The 17,937-nt window shown below is 42.6% G+C and overlaps 1 protein-coding gene across 2 annotated transcripts in view; it reads left to right on the top strand.

Moving 5' to 3' along the window:
- Positions 1 to 537: 537 nt before the first annotated feature.
- Positions 538 to 17,937, top strand: part of ahnak (AHNAK nucleoprotein) — a 37,186-nt gene continuing 19,786 nt past the window's right edge. For both annotated transcript variants that reach the window (XM_080774725.1, XM_080774724.1), the window contains exons 1-5: positions 538 to 796; positions 9,764 to 9,822; positions 16,754 to 16,817; positions 16,992 to 17,148; positions 17,597 to 17,847. In XM_080774725.1, the coding sequence (XP_080630851.1) occupies positions 16,992 to 17,148; positions 17,597 to 17,847 (408 nt within the window). In that variant the 5' untranslated portion in view covers positions 538 to 796; positions 9,764 to 9,822; positions 16,754 to 16,817. The remainder of the gene's footprint in view (positions 797 to 9,763; positions 9,823 to 16,753; positions 16,818 to 16,991; positions 17,149 to 17,596; positions 17,848 to 17,937) is intronic.

Genomic DNA, 17,937 nt, shown 5'->3' with positions numbered 1-17,937 from the left:
TCCTATTTCTAAAGTTTTTAAATGTATAAACTCTTTTTCGGCTATTTTCAAATGGCCAAAATGTATATAGGGCTGAAGTGGTTACTCTAGTCTATGAAATAGACATAGAGTCTATATGTTTTGTAATAATAATCTAAATCAGTTTAAAATAATTGTAGTGGAGTACAATATTTGCTTCTGAAATGTAGTTGGAAATACTTACTCCAGTAAAGTAAAAGTACCTCAAAATTGTACTTAAATACAGTACTCGAGTAAATGTACTTTATGTTACTTTACACCACTGATTACAGGGCCTCCTTAGATTGTATTGTGTTCATCATTTATGCTATCTAGGCAGCAAAGGACTGCCCACTTGGTAAACTAAAAGAACAAATGACTTCTGGTGTATGTCATTGGAGCCCTTTATGACAAACAGTGGGTGGGCCGACCCAGAGAAGTGAAGGACCACTCCCTTACACCGTTGCCCTCCCCTCCCTCTGCAACCAGGAGCCCTACCCATTGCTCTGTCCAAGACCAACCATTCTGCTCAGCCCAGAGGCAGAGCGAGCAGCCACGCACAAAAAAAGTGAAAAGCACTCAAGAAGAGGGGAGAGAGAGAGAGAGAAAAAAAGAGGGAGGGAGGGGGAAAAACGCCCTGGAAACTCTGTTGATAGAGAAATACTAAAGGAGTGAGAGAGTCTTTTGGGCTGCAAGTTGAGACTGGGAAGAAGTGCTTTTTCTTGGGCTGGGACAGGGGCAGAAGAACTGCTAAGGATGCTCAAGCTGGTGTGAGACTTAGCGCCCAGACTGCGCAAAGGTAAATATAGGCTAAACTTTTTTTTTAAACCTTTAAACTTTTAAACGTATGTTTATGGTGGTTTCTGCTGTTGAATTCCTGAGCTAAACTGCTACTACTGTTTTGTATAATTTGTATTGTTTTTAACAGTAGACAGCTTTGCCTTTGTTTCAAGCATAGTAGGCCTAATGATATTTTAATAACTTTGCCAAAGTGTGTGCAGTAGGCTATGCTTGCGGCGAAGTTGAGCATCTTAATGTTACTTAAGCAAAATAAATGCACACAGGCCTACATCATTGTGGCAACAATTTGACTTACTTCACAATGATTCTTAGATGGCTATTATCAGTGTGCTTATTGTTTCAAGTTGTTCTCTTGAGTTTGAGATGAGAAGTGGGTGTGTACCCACTCACATGAATGGACACACATGGCATTTATTTTAATGCGCACATAAACGGTTTCCTGAGGTGCATGTGAGCAGTATCCAAATCTTCAAGGGGGTTTTGTGTTCCTATTATTTATTACATTATCAACCGGGTATAATCATGTCCGAAAGTTCTACACTCGTGCTGTAATTTGACTTCACTGCAACGTGGATACACGTAGGCTACACGTAGCTAGAGAGAAGACATGGATTCTCTATGAAAACGCCACAAGATAAATACTTTTTTCGTGTTAATTACGATGCTATCTTCATTATTGGTCATTTCAATTGGGTCTGAAACGAAGACGTTTTTAAAAATTAAAGGTAGCCTACTTCCCTAAGTAAAATGTAAGCAACCACAGACTTGGGTGTGGATTCCACCCCTCCTCTCTTCTCCTCCTCGTCTCCTCTCCCGTTCCCCTCCCTTCTTTGCTTCTGCGTATTCTCCCAGCGAAGCGCACCCAAGGGAGAAGAAACAAACTTAGGCTATGCTCACATTTTTATCAAGACTTATATCGTCTTTATTATGTTAAAATACCGGTCAGGCGATAAATTGTCTGTGGTTGTGTCAAGTCTACATGGGTAGACTTTCGGAGATTTCTTCTCTTTTTCTCCAAAAAGTTTACCTTGGTTTTCTTAACCTGGGCTTCTGGCCAGGTTGTGGAGGGGAGGAGAAAATGAGCAAGAGGGAGGGTATGAGAGCAGAGGAGGGGGATGGGCTGGGGCAGAGGGGGAGTAATGGAATGTAGTGGTTTGGAAAGACAAGCTAATTGAAACCAGGTTTGAGGCGTAGAGGGGGAAAGCAGAACTTCTCAGCAGCACATTCGGAGAAAATGAATCATTTTTATCTGCCTAAATGTAGAAGGAGATTATTTTTTGCATCTTACGTTATATCTAAATTAGTAGTGTTATGTTTCCAGGTGCAGCTATAGGTTATATCATTGTGTAACGTAACCCACACAGTCAATTCAGTGTATTTGTTAAAGTTACAGAAAAGGACGGCATAAGGAAGAGAGTGTGCAGGACAGACAGGCTCCATATAGCTCGACTGAAATAAAAATGTTCACTGTGCTTTGTTGCCTGTCCTCCACAACTCTGTCCTGCCACACCCTGAAGTAATTTCTGCCGAGTGGTGAGGAGGAGGCTGCTTCTCAGAGGAGAGTACTCTCCACAGGCTGTCAGAAACACACAACAAGCATACGTTGAGTGCCTCAAAGCTGTAAAAGTCAGGCATTTCTCGAATTGCTCTTGTCAAGGCGATTGATTGTGACACAAGCTGCTTGTTTGTAGAGACATATGGTCTGTCACCCTGTGGATGTTGATTGTCTGCGAGTATGCTTGGTGCTCTAAAACTTTCATGTAACACCTACTTGTAATGTGTTGGGAAGACTGTTATGTGTAGTTATTTTTGCCACAGGCTTGGGCAGGAACTTAATATAACAGACAAATACATTATGTAGGACAGTAAACCTCAGAACCGGTTCTATATACTACCTAAAGCTAAAAGCTTGACTTGTCAGCTGACGGTACATACCTTGGCTTCAGGCAAACTACGATATATTAAGGCAGCACATGATCAGTGATGTTCATACAAAGTAAAGATACATTCTCTTTCTCTGTTCATAATAGAATTGCTTAAGCCTACTGACTATCTATGAAGCAACGTTAATTCTTGTTAACTTGCATTAGATCAGAGTGAACCAGTTTCCTGACTACACAAAATGTCAGGGACAATGGGTTTGGCCCCTCATGGCCTATCCATATGGTAAACAACATCTCAACTGCTTCTTCTTCAACGACTTGCACGTGCCTCATGAGTAGCGTGTTAGCTGTTCCATGCTAAGATATTTATCACATCACGTCCCTGGAGCTGTCATATAAGCTTTCCCTGCTGACTTGCAACAGAGAGGAGGAGAGCAGTGGTGTTACTCAGGCGCGCCAGTGTGAAACGGAAAGAACCCGGACTCGAGCACACTTCCTCTGCCATTTCCTCATGGGCTTGTTGAGGGGGTGGATGGAAGGAGGAAGGGAGTGAAGCGGAGGAGGGAGGGACATAGGGGAAGAGGGAGTTGGGTTGAAGAGAATGAGCTGAAAGTGGGAGCCAGCTGATTGCGATCAAATTAGCGTTTGTTGTCTTTTCTCACTTTATGTTTAATTTAGGGGCCTTATTGGTCCCTCGGACATCCTGTAGATCAAGCAGAGCCTCCCTGGAGATCGCTGTGCTCAAACAATTGCACTTTCAGATGTACAACACTACAGACGCAAGCACAGCAGTGACAATGACCTTGCAGTATATATGCATTGATTACGGCCTACTCTGGAATAAAATCCCCCATTCTCCATCGTGGAATAAAAATGTTCTAAACGTAGTTTGTGATTATAAGTCTCTCTGGGGAGTACACCCAAACAACCACTCCCTGCGCATACATCTAGTTTGGAATGTTTCAGTTAGTTTGGACTATTCCCCATATGGGCCTATCATTAGCATCACTAGCTTAGTCAGTTAGAAATACAGATTTGAGACATGTGCTTCAGACGGCAAGTGCAACTCATGGCCAACATCCCTATTGGGTCTTAGCCTCACATGTGCACGCAATCCAGTCTGTTTAAATTTTCCACCTCTCTCCAAGAGCCTTATGTCTTTCATATGGCCATGGTGCAACAGTCAGCAAGTCACATATTAACATGGAGACATGTTGATTGTTACACCCTGCGTGTGTGCACGTGTTATTGAGACTTACTTTTTGTATTTTTCTTATCAGACAAGATCACCACACCCAGAGAACCATCAAACCTTTGATATTCTTTCTGTTTTGCCTCCAGGTGTTTTCCTCCCCTATGGGAATGGTACTAACTATACCATATTCATAACCGTTGCATAACTGTAGGTGTACTACATGGGCCACCCATCCCCCACTTAACTGTCAAACCAACGCTCCCAGTGCTCCTAACCTTTTTTGAGTTTCTCTGAGTAACGAATCACATGTGGCATCCATAAAACAAAGAAGAAAAAAGGAAAGAAAATCTAAAGAATCCTGTTTGGAATGGGGTGCTAGAAGGGCAAAAGACTTGGAATGTAAATTTGGAAAGACATTTTGCGTTGTTTAGGTTCCCTTTATCTGACAACAGATAGTCCAGGAAGGCTCTTCTCACAAATGTCTGGTCTGCTCTACTCTCTTTCATTTGACTCGTCATTCCATCACAATACATGGCTGAACTTTTCTTCAAGGCGCACGTTAATGCTCTCACGCTTTGTGCTATGCTATGGTTCAATGCGACTGTCTTGATTAATGGATCTTCTTGTTTAAGATTATGTGGTTCAAATTTGGCCAAATGTAGGGTTTAGCAAAAGTTGACAGTGGTTTTAAAGTTGTGTGTGTGTGTGTGTGTGTGTGTGTGTGTGTGTGTGTGTGTGTGTGTGTGTGTGTGTGTGTGTGCGTGTGCGTGTGCGTGCGTGCGCGAAAATCTGCATCCTCATCTCTGTTGTGTCCTGTCCACCACTTTGCAGCCAAAAAGCAGTCTCACCTCCCTTCATCCCGATTTACCCCATACTTAGTTGCTCAATGTTCCTGGCTCTAAAATTGTCCCAAGGCACAAGCCGTCAGGCCTGCGTCATTTCAAAATCCCAGCCATACCTAAAGTTCTTGTTCCCTTATGAGAATGTCTTCTTTTTTATGTATCCATTCCAAATACAATGACAAGATTTATTTTTACTAATGAGCCTTGACGAGCATGAGGGCAATGCATGTTGAAAAGTGAGACTGAGTGAGAGTGATTGTACATTGTTGATACAGCCCTCTTGTTTGTGATCTTGTTCAAACTGAGAGAAGAAGCTTTTAAATTACTTTTCTTCCGTTCTTTTCCATTTTGTGCACGCTGGCTGGCTCCTGCCAAAGTCACGATGGTTTAATCAGCAGCAGGCTGAGTTGGCGTCAGTGGGCAGGCTTTGGTCTTGAGCAGGACTTGTGGTTTGGTTAGGGCTCTGTGGACTACAGAGCATAGAACGGAACCATTTATTTTGACGCTCATTCCTTTCATATGTGTCACGCATGCATGTCCTATCTACGTTTCTCAGGCAGGCGTGAGCCCTATACCAGAGGCCCACTGCTGTTCTCTCTTGGTATCCTGAGTCTTGAGTCTTGTGTATGTTGCACACACACACACACACACACACACACACACACACACACACACACACACACACACACACACAATGAGGAGAGGAACAGAGAGGCTATTCTGTTTTCATAACAAATCTGATTTGGTCTCAATTCATTGCTTACTTTTGCCCTCTCTCACTTCCCCTCTTCTTCTCTCCCTGCAGAACAAGCCTCTTTATTTGCTCATAATCAAATCTTATCACTCACCAGTACCACTACAATGCCCTTGTTACTAACGGGTTTGATTTAACCCATTAAAACCAGGAAAGCATCTGTGTCATTTATATGACACAGATGCGGCACTTGGTGCCGCACTGTGAGCTTGGGCATCTGCTATTTTTGAAAAATCTTGAAAATGTGACAACTACTGATTTATAAGGCATTTGTAGAATTGGCCTCAGGTCTTAATGGGTTAATCATCATCACAAATGCACTCAGTTCAGTTTGAACCAATCAACCAGATGGATTGATTGTTTACGGTTCATTTAATCCCAATTTCTGATTGACCTACCTACACGCCCAATTTCCCAAATCCATTTGGGTTCAAGTTCAACTCGTAGATTTGACTTTCATTTGACTAGTAGGTAGTAGGTAGTGACTTAAGATCAAATATCTCCTTTATGAGCAAGAGACCTCGTTAAAAATGAAGATATTACTATGTACCAAAGCACAATCTGTGATACAATGCATCAGAGGTGGGGTATGGACTGGAGTAGTATAGTGAAATTGTGATGTACGTAGTAGACTTGGGTGGGACGTTGTAAATTTATCGCCCAGATTCAAAGATGGAGCTATCCCTATGACTATGATGATGATGATTGCTAAAGCCTTGGGCATGAAAGGGGATCCTGTTTGGCTAGACCCTGTGTCGACATGCTCGTGTGTGCGTGTCAGTGTATATGTTATTATGAGTGTCTACCCATAGCTGAATTCGGTATGCGTGTTTGTTTGAGCAGAGTTCTGGGGTTGAGAGTATAGAGTGGTCTGGTGACGGGCGGTGGGCAGAGGGGCAAAGCGTGGGGTGGTCGGTACAGGCCGGAGCAGAAGTCAGCCTCAGAGAGCCAGAGAGAGGACATTTTTTTTTAGTTAGTCACCGTGGGGAGAGGCCGGGCTCCCTTCCAGCTGGCCTGACGGCTCTATCAAGGAATGTGTGTGACTGGAGGCCTGGGTGGGGCTCTACGGAGAGCTGCTCCCTCAGCAAGCAGAGCACGGGGAGAGAGCGATATGGTTTACCTTGTGGACTATGTGGTGCGGCGTCTCCGCCATTCAACATCGCATTATGTGCTTTGTGGGCTTCCCTGATAAACCTGATGCCATGACCTGATGGCACAGTTTACTGTGAAATTGTGTGTCACTCTGGAACTGTTTTATAGGTCCAATAACGACATTGAAAATAGAACCGACAATCGTGAGAGGCATGTTGTTTACCTTTTGATTTTGCCTTAATCGTCTTTGCCCAGATATGTGCATTTCATCTGCAGTAATTCAGTATTATGGGACAATTATTGGCCACCGCAATGCTAATCCTCACCGTTTCAACAGATCCCTGTTTGATTCTCAGTTACAAATATGATATTATATGAGTCATTATGTAAACAAGACAGCAGTCTTAGTCAATAGGGATGGGAGTGGCCCACCAATCATGCAGTGTATCCCTTCAGTCTGTCATGCTTCAACACATCTTGCAAAAACATGTCATGAGCATCACCTCATGACATGCAAGTACACATCAGCCAATGATGCAAAGTCAATTCTCACTTCTCAGAAACTCACAAAATTATTCGTATCATTCACTTTATCTTGCGAAAACATGTCATGAGCATCACCTCATGACATGTAAATACACATCAGCCAATGATGCAAACTGAATTCTCACCATTTCTTCCAAAAGTCTGCATATCATTCACTCCCCCCCCCCCCCCCCCCCCACACACACCCGCGTGACAATGTGTAGTTACATTACATACATAAACCAAGACTGTATTGTCTAAAAAGTGTGCACAGCTGCTATCGTACGAGTCCCCCTACACAAACACAGAGACGGCTACACATTGGCTGGCATGTATCATCGCTGTGTCCCATCTATTTCAGTAAGGGCCCTGTTCCAATGTGAAATTAGCCACACAATGCAACGGTAAGATAGGGGGAGGGTTGCGATGACAGGCTTGAATGGTGGTTTGAAATAACTGATCGCAGTGTGAAATGATACTCACCATCGGTTAATAAACACTTACAACATGTATGGGTGAAACGAAATGCTTGGTTTGTGCACCACTGCTTCAGCAGGTAAGCACAAACTAATTAACGCAAACGATGCATAGTTGGACAAACTCTCACTTTCGCCTCAGCCATTTACATACTTTCGCTCTAAAATAACACACTTGTTTATGTGTTTGCTGTTTAGAGGCGAAGTGGGAAATTATTGAGTACCACAAACATAGTTATTTGGCCTCATTTTCCTTCGAGTAATGAGAAGTGTAAGTTATTGGACAACTGAGGCAGGGGGGTAATGACTAGGTTTGAAAACCTGTCAAAGAAGTATTTATACATTAGACATGTTCCCACTGGTAGATGCCTGTGGATACATACCTAAAGTCTGGTTTTGTTGCTCTTGGGACTTTGGAAGACTCCTCGTCTTTGTTTCATGATGTGCCCCTAATCACCCTAAGGTTTTTGGATGAGTAGAAGTGAGACTACCGGTAGATTAACTTGGCATACAACCTATAACCTCCACTTTTAACCGTTTAAGACTTGAGGCAGATTCTACACATGCCTAATAAATCAGTAGTTCGCACACTTAAGAAATGTAAAACATGTTCACAAATAGCAGACCAGACAAGTTCACAGGGTTCCACAAAATGATGTGCTGTGAGCTTGTATTGCTTGTATCTGCTATTTTTGAATAGCCAACACAAAAATATAAAATTACACTCGGTTTTAAGGGTGTTAAATTCCAAATTATGCCAATATTGAAAAACTAAAAAAAGTATGAATACAAAAATATATAGTCATAAGCACTGATGTGAAGTCAGAGTAGTAGTCATTCAAACACAAGTTTATATATACTTTTATGACTTGCATTTATCAGTGCTATAAAGCTACCGTACTCATTTGAAGATAAATGACCATCCAAACGTCTCGAGGTGCAAGATACCTCAAATCAGTTATAATATATACGAGTATGACGTGTGGCTGATGCTATAACCATGCCTTAAATAGTTACATCATTTTGGACATGTTGGTTTCCAAGCATTTATCTCAATTAATTTGGTCCCCGCTTGACATGTGGCACTTGCTGAGGTTAGCCTCAACATTAGCAGACCTATAAATCTACATCACTCGGAGGGACACTACTCTGTGTAATTACACAGAACATTGTTCTGTAAAGCAAGGTGAACCCTTTGTTTCCGTCTCTAGCTGAGCTTTGTGTATAGAAGAAGAGCAATATTTTAGTAACATTGCCATGTGTTGTTGTTCTCTCCTGGAAGTCCCTAACCCATAATTTCAAATAAACCAGATCTGATATTTTCGAGTTTGCGGCTGTCTTGGTTTGGCCACAGTAGAGGCAAGGAGGTGACCTGTGCCCTGCATCTTTGTTGTGTGCAATGGTCTGCGTGTGAATAGTTCCAGTGGTATGATTGTAATGCCATGGTGGCTCCATATTCCACATCTAGCCTGTCGATCATCACTCACCCCGTAAATGAAACTAGGCTACATTTCAGTCTGCTGCCCTGTTTAGATTGTTGCCTTGTTTTGCATTCCTGTCTAAACCACCAGAAAATGAAAATGGGTTGTGTCTCTTTAAAAGAAACCTCCAGAGTTTCAACTGAGAATCTTGAATTCCCTTGGACTACCGTACACTGCCTCCCATCAAGTTTATGTCAACTAAGACATGTCTTATTCAGTTGAGCTGAAAGACACTCTGTTGGGGCATACTTCCACCACTAGCTTAATGTATTTACTTTTAGGGAGAGTTTTGCATAATTACCAGCCCGCACCGTACATACTTCATACTCATAGGGTAATCATTAAACCATCTGAGGAATTTGACTGATCAATGTATTCCCTTGAAGGTGAGGTTCCACCAAGAGGCATGTAAACATAAAACCAAAGTGAAATTTGTACGTGTGATTTGCGGTCATTCCTCTCAGTGCAAGCTTGGCTCTTATCAAAGGAATGTGTCTCTTTATCTCTTTGACAAGTGACTGACACAGTGGATGTGCCTTGCGTCAGCAGGAGCTGGATAAGAATGAAATACATTTGATTTAGTTTAATTTTACATAAGATAATAAGAACCAGATGAATTCTAGAAATTTTCAAGTCTCATCATGTTTATTTTCATTAAAATGAATTGTCAAACTCCGTAACTAATTCCCAATTTCTTTTTTCCCTCTTCATCAACAGAAATAAAGAAGACAAGAACCAAAGACTGAGAGCCATTGGCCTTGCTTGAGCAATCTGCAGTAAGTGTCTAATTGCAAAAACATCCCTCAGTGATAATGGCATCACAACAAAGGGCACTTCTCTTAAGGGAGGTAAAACATAGATTCTTCCAGGCTATCTAGACAGGGTCACCTCAGAACAACTATCTCTTGTATGGCTTTCAAACGGAACCCAAGCTTCTCCGATGCCAGACTCCAAAACGCTTTAGGAATGTTTGTTGCGAAGCCTCTTTTGAACCTGGAAGGTCATGCCACTATTCAGCTGTGAAAGGGTTGCCTTGTGGAAACTTGACACTTGGCTGCTTCAGCTCACCTCCACCCCCATCCCACTACGGCTCAGCCACCTGTTCCACTCCAACACCCCCCGCCCCCTCACCCCCCATGTCAGAAGCCCGCCAAAACTCACACTGTTTAACTGTTTGTTGCTGGCAGCTGCAGAAGATTTATTTCTTATTTTTTTGAGAGAGAGAAAGAAAAAGAGAGAGAGAGAGAGAGAGAGAGAGAGAGAGGGGAGGGAATATCTACAGTAGGACAACAGACACCCCAAACCAAACCGTATGCAGCCTTTGTAGGCCACTGACAGACCAAAAGTGGGGAGGCGTATCCAGAAATGATCTGTGGTTGCAGGCTAGTTAAGAGAATCTTTTGTCTGTCTGGCTGTCCTCATGCCCCCACCCCACCGTCACCACCAACATCACCACCACCACTACCACTACCCCACTGCCCCCGGCAGTTTTTCTCTCTCTCACCACATACCAGACCACAATATAAGATGACAGATAGAGGAGATCATCTCTCATTCCTTCCATCGTACTCCCTTCCTTCCTTAGGCTTCTGTGTCCAAATCTAGTTTTGCATGGCTCTCCAACTCAGATTTTGATGTGCATCTGATTATGGGCGTGTGTCCTAAGGAATGGCTCTCTCTATCTCTCTCTCTCTCTCTATGGCAAAATTAATGAGAAAGAGAGAAGAAGAGAGGATTGTTTTCACAGACTGCCTGTATGTCTTATGATCCTCTGAACAAACCGCCTTATTTACAGTAGCCATCCATATCTGATCATATGATTTTGCTTTGGGGTGTTACAGTTTTCCAGCTCTCTCTTCCCTGATAAATATGATGTTTTGGTACAATGCATGTATGGCAAGCTTGGTAATTTACTAATTGTACTGTTGACAGGTTTCTCTTCAGAGCCCATTTGTCATTCTTCTCACGTCTTGTGATCTTTCCGCCATTGATAGTTACTGTAGCCGTGAATACACATTGGGGTGAGAAACCCCTTAATGTGACACAAGTTAAAAGGATATCTTATACTAATATATTGTACACCCAAAAGGTGTGTACAGTATATTATATTCAGGAACTGTCCCTCTCCGTCTCACTTTCCCACTTTCCCTTTCCCTCAGATCGTTTTTCTTTTCTTTTGTTTTCTTTTTATTACCATTTCCATGTACCCACCTCTTCTTCATCCCATGTGCTTCCCACCTCTGCCTCTTTCCATCCCTTTGATTTCCTTCCTTCCCTCTCACCCGGTGCTCTCCAGCCTCTGCTCTACTCGCTGCCAGGAACAAGTCAAATGTACAGTATGAGAACTGCCCAGTTCACTCTAGATCTGTTATGGGGCTGATTAGGCTGATTTATGATCTAGACTAGAGTCTAGAATAGATCTAAATTGTAATTGTAATTGTAATTGTAATTGTGTGTGTGTGTGTGTGTGTGTGTGTGTGTGTGTGTGTGTGTGTGTGTGTGTGTGCAAATCATAATCTATGGAAAGTTAGGTGGTTTGAGAGACTTAGGGACATTAGGGAGATCGATATAGAGAAGAAGAAACAAAGACAGATAGAGAGAGTAGGCCTACTGGGTGTGGCCTCAGCAGAGGTCACTTCATGTTCAGGATGGAGAGTAGAATAACAAAGTGGTTTTTCCTCCCTTGCTCACAGGGAGTTGATGAGAACACACAACTGCTGGATTTGCCCTCCCCCTGTGAGCCTGGGCTTTTGTAAATACCCGTTGGCGCCAACAATAACAACGCTCCTTGTTTGAGAGTTAACGGTTCATTTTCGCCATGGCCCTCATAGTGGTAGATGTCTAGGGAGCAGCGATATGCTGCAGAATCAGAGGGAATGGTGGAACATCCAAGACACTCTTAAAGCTTCATTTATGCTTCATTGACAACAGGTTGGCAACGTGACATGCATGACACATTGTCACCTAAGCATAAATCGGCCTTGACCACATAAGCCACATTTTATACTTTGTAAGACAGTGTAGCACAACAAGGCGAATATGCCAAAAATAGCCCTTCTACAAAGCTAGCTCACAATGTTTCGCATTGCGGTGCTTTGTGAGCTTGTAGATCGACTACGTTCACTCGTTCAGTATTTATTTTTATTCTTTGAAAACATTTGGTGGGGGGGAAATTATTTTGAAAATGTCTGCCTATAATGACATGCCCAAACTAGGGCCAGTAGATTGAAAATGAAGAATGGGGAAATTAACATAAGAATAATGTGCCACCTGTTGTCTGTGTCCAGGCCTCAATCCAAAAGGAGGCCATATTGCTACTGGCAGTTTCCCCATCCCAATCTTCATGAGCTAATCAGATAAATCCATGTCTTCACCGCTGCTGATTGGGTTGCTAATATCATCCAAGGGGTTCTTTTGCACAACGTTGCATGAATACACGTTATATTAGACACTCTGACATGTCTGTGAGATGTCTGTGTCAGTGTGTGCGTTCAGCCAGTTGATGGTGTCATCTTTGGCATAAACACCATCCATATCTTGCGTGTTGTTGTCTGCTGTCTGTGTGCTATGCAATTTGTAACCAATGGTCCTAGACCATGCCATTCAGCCCTGGAAGCTGCCCACAGGCTATTTGTGAGACCAGCTTCATATTACCTCAAGGCATTGCATGCATTTTGCAATATTCCCAATCACGCATGACCATGGTCTATTTATTGACTTGTGTTAATTGGCTTGTGCCTTGTAATGTGCCCTTGGATGTGGCTCGAACAGCTAGTGGGAATAGCAGTTTGCTATCTACATGACATTACAAAGTAGCTGCTTATTGATGTGTCCTTAGCACCCTAACTTATCCGTATGATGGAACCCATACCGGTTTATGCCTGTCTCACATCATTTTCACCATGACTGATCTGCGTCAAATGACGCAGTTCCCTGTTCTTGACACAGGGATTTGCTGCATTGAAATGAAAATATATTCTGTAATTTGGTGTATTTTGTTTCTCTGTTTAATATGAAAGCAGTGCAGTATAATCAGTTGATCATTTAGACATCTACAGGGTACTGTATCAGTGTGTCTCATAGGTGTATAAATCTACCAAAGAATGCACAACTCCCGATTATCTCTATTATGAAGCTTATAGTAAATCCAACAATTGCTACCGTAGAGGACCCCACCAAGGAAATGTTTGATAAACAACCTGAGAACGGAAGTAAGGCATGTTGACATAGCTTTGAGAATATGGAAAACCCTCACAAGATTAAAACTGTACAGAAAACGCACACTGCCTGTAGGGCAGAGATAGGTTGTGAGATTGGTAAACATTCCAAGTTAACGCTTGTTTCCTTCTGAAATGTGTGCACACGTACACAGTACACAAAGCCATCTCTCCTCTGGAATCCTGATGTACGGTGTGTGTGTGTGGTTTCATATTTCCAGGGCTCCATTGAACACATCACATGCTCGTGTCATCTTTTTCTCCAGTTCCCTTGTTGGATTAAAATGATACAACGTGCAATGGGAGTGTGGCGAGAGTGTCGGGTGGCCTGGTGGCTAGTGGCACATACTGTAGCGCAGATCCCTTTTCTTTATCGTTTTCCTCTGGTCTCAGCGTGCTGTTATCTGGCTGAGCAGCATGGCAGAGCGTGTTACCACAATAGCCAACACATGTCTTGACTATCTGAATGGGGGCGGGTCTCACCTTCACCCCTCACTTTGGCGGATTACTGGGGCAATTATGTTATTTATAGGAGTGAAAAATGGGACATTCCAGTGACAGAAAAAGGCGCAGAGCTATTCAGACATTATCGCTTCCCTGAGCTGCATTCTATGAAGGATATGTCTGCTACACAGAGCAAATAGAGTGGAGGAAAAAACCAACTGGGCGGAATATGCCAGAAAGTGACATCTGAACACTCAACACACTTCCTTCTTATGAACCGAACCTTCCTTCTTTTTTCCCCCCTTTTTTATGAACTGTCAGTCAAGCTGTAAGGCTGCATGCCATGATCAGAGATAAGATCTTTGGTTGATGCCAGAGGCAAAGACACAATATGTTACAACACCACAAAGATCTTTTTTGTAATTGCTCTTCCGAAGACATTATACGCACAATGAATTAGTGCCTCTAATCACATGGCTGCTCATCTTAACCACAAGATTCCAGTCTGAACTGGAAGGACACACAGGTCAGAGACTGGTCAAAGCATCACTTTCAAATTAATTTGACATAATTTCAAGTGTAACATGTTAACCACTTCCACTTGAACCCCAGACATCTAGGTCCAGTTTAGAAAGTCTTTCCCAAACAGTGGGTTTGAGACCCATTTGGGTGTCATGGACCAATTGTTTTTTTAAATAATTTCATACATTTTAAAACAGACAAACAAACAAATCTAAGACATTCTATGAATAAAAAATAAAATAAAGATAGGCCTACTTAAGATTAAGAAGTAGTGTAAATAGACAATCTACAAGCACGCAACGCGACTTCGCACCATGTTGTGCACTTGTAGATCTGCTATTTTCACTAGTTTGGAACCACTGTTCTAGAGAGGGTTTAAATATGCCACTCAAGTGTGTTCTAGATACACAAGGAATATACCTTGGTATTAATTGCTTCATGTTGTGACTGGCCACTCTTGCTTCATTCTATTGAAGTATAGAGCAACCAAACTCACAGAATTCCTGTAATGCAATGGAGCTCTGGTTGGACTTTGGTTGCCATGGTAACTCCATGAAAACAGACAATCAGTCATTGCTGTGACTCACATCACATCCTGTTTCTTTTGTTCTATCCTGTTGATAAACTTTTCCATTTACTTTACTGTATATAGGTTGATTAGAGTCAACTGGACAATGCCGTGAAAAATGCTGAATAGTTGTACAGAAATGATTGGGGAAGATTCGCCCAGAATCAAACTGATTCTGCTGTTGATCGCCAATCCTTTTAATTGAAATGTTTAAATGCTGAAAGCACAACCTGCGTTGGACATTATAAAACATATCCACACACACACGCACACACGCACACACACACACACACACACACACACACACACACACACACACACACACACACACACACACACACACATTTGCGCACATGTCGTCCCTGTTTCCCTAAATATCTAAGTCTACACAAATCCAGCATGTTCATTGAACTCCAGGGGTGTCCAAATGGACCAGAAGGTCAGTTTTTACACACTCATAGAGTTCAATTAACACGCTGGACTTGACTGTGTGTGGAAGCTGAAACACTGGTGCACCAAAGTATGAAATCATGCAAACTATCTGGCTAGGTAGAGCACTGGCTCAGACAGGCCTGTGTAATTGCAGGGGTGGGTTGTGGAGAGGTTGGTATTAATGAAACAATGGGTTGTCTGTTCCAAAGAGGAGAGTGGGTAGGACTACAGTAGTCAGCATGTTTGAAGAGGCAGGAGTCACTCGGGCACAGGGAAAAGATGTAAACAAACTTTGCCGTTGCTGTGTTGCGAGTGAATGTTTCCATCGTGTTTTGTGGTTACAGTGCACAACACGTGGATACAGCAATTCTGGAAGTTTGTGCAAAGCTGTGTCTTGAATGTAAGCTAACATAGGAACTATTCATTCTGGCTCATTTAATTTTGTTAGTCAAAGAAAAGGCGGCATTGTTATGGCAACATTAACATGTTTTCTCATGGTTGAAAACGGTCTAATCCAAAGACAAATAATCCCATTCATATTTCCTAAATGTTAATGTGAATAATATTCACCAGCTCACACACATTAAAGGTAACCTACTTCATGTAGCCATGGTGGTTACAATTGAAAATATCTCACCAATAGTTGTCACATGCCTGCAGGCTATAGTGTCTGTGTACACCACTAGGCTTGCTGCTTGGTGCCTGTGCATGTTTGTGTCTGTGTATGACAGTGCTGATCTGACCATTATGATGTGTGTGTGTGTGTGTGTGTGTGTGTGTGTGTGTGTGTGTGTGTGTGTGTGTGTGTGTGACTTTGTTTGTGCGTGCGTGCGTGCGTGCATGCATGCATGCGTGCATGCATGTGTAAGGGTTTTTGCATTGATGCGTGTGTGTGTGTGTGTGTGTGTGTGTGGTGTCCGGCCAGTCTGTATGTGCATGTGTGCTTCCAGAAAGAAAGGCAGTTTCAACCATCATTGTTCTCTCTATTGACATTGGAGCGGAGGTGTAGGCGCAGGATCAGGCTGCCTTCCTCAGGGCAGGGTGTGGTCTCATGCACTCTAACCAAATTTCCACAACATGGAGTGTAAAGACTAAGGAGGAGAGAGGGAGGTAGCAATTTGGTAACTGGGAGCGAGAGAACATAGACTTGTCTCCTTCTGGGTTCAGCTGCCATCTAGTGTTCATTATCGAATCCTACAAGCAAGAATTACCGGGTGCTTTACATATTACATGCAAATGTGTCACGTGTAGCACTGTCACAGTTATGAAATTTTACTCGAAAATCTTTGCTCTTCATGATTATGACGATTATGCGAAAATAAATTGTGATTAGACGATTATGTAGTGATTGTGACAGGCATACTTAGTTTAGACTAGTCATTGGTTAGACATGGGTTAAGGTTAGGTTAGGTGGGAGTTTGGGGTTAGGGTGAGGGTTTGAGTCACATGGCACATTTCAAGTGTACTTCATGTTGTTTTGTTGTCACACTTTAAAATTCATGATCTTGTTCTCTATTTTTGCAGGAAAACCGAAGCAGTTTCTATCAATCACACCAGGACTCAAGGATAGCAAAGCAAAACACACAAGGTAGAAATTAATTTCATAAACAGTACAACAAGGTATTTGTTGACCAGGTGTCATTTCTCATATTATGAATGTGTTTTCAAATGATAGATATAGCAGTCCTGACATTTCTTTCCCTTTCTCCTTCTCCCTCCATTCACTCCCTCGTGCCTTCTCTCTCTCTTCCTTAATGTTCAGATGGCTGACGAGGAAGAAACCAGGGAAGTACTCTTCCAAGACTGGGAGGGGGCAGACAAAACTGGCCTAACCATTGAGCGGACCGGTGAGGGAGAAATGTTCGTCACAGAGGTGAAAGGGGAGTCACCTGCAGCACGCTCTGGAAAAGTATATGAAGGTATCTAATCTTTGGTCTTTATCACTTATCAAAGCTATGGTACAGTCAGTGTTCATTTTTACAGCCAATTCTGATTTAGTCTTAAGCTGCGCTCAGACTTGGATGGTTAGAGCAGCGCGATTACATACAAAGTCAATGCAGACGATAGTTGCGCGAACGGGAGTGGCGCGACCTGGCGAAACACAAACGGGACGAAACGAGGCGAATATACATACGGTATTCAAGTCTGAACGCACTTTTAGTCTTTTGAATAACACACCATTTAGCTTTAGTGACAGTATATGTAGTAATCTGAAATTGTTTACTAGTTTTAGTCAACTAAATGTCAAAAACCATAGTCTTTTAATAATTGTTTAGTCTTAGTCTTAGTTGATCAAGTCTCACTTACCTAGTACACACAGAACCACATCGTTCTCAACTCGCTTTGTTGTTCATCTGCCATTCACAGGTGACCAAATCGTGGGCGCTACCATCTACTTTGACAACATGAGCTCAGAAGAAACAACTGACCTCCTGAAGACACTGAATCGCCACAAGGTGGGGTTGAAACTACAGAACAGAGGAGACAGGTCCCCTGGGCGTTCACCCTTGAGCACGCCGTGTCGATCGCCCTTGAGCACGCCATGCCGCTCGCCTATGGGCACACTGACATGGGAAGGGAAGAACCGGCTGGGAAGCACCAGTCCAGACATCATCCTTGTGAGTTTATTTTTCACTGTATCTTTTGAGGGAAATCTACAGCGCATAAGTTACTACAGCTTTACAAAACATGAATTGCTCCAGATATTA

Source organism: Protomyctophum bolini, assembly GCF_963924005.1.
Source record: "Protomyctophum bolini genome assembly, chromosome: 10".
Lineage (NCBI taxonomy): Eukaryota > Metazoa > Chordata > Actinopteri > Myctophiformes > Myctophidae > Protomyctophum > Protomyctophum bolini.
The sequence above is the reverse complement of the archived record's forward strand: the minus strand, read 5'-3'. Positions and strand labels throughout refer to the sequence as shown.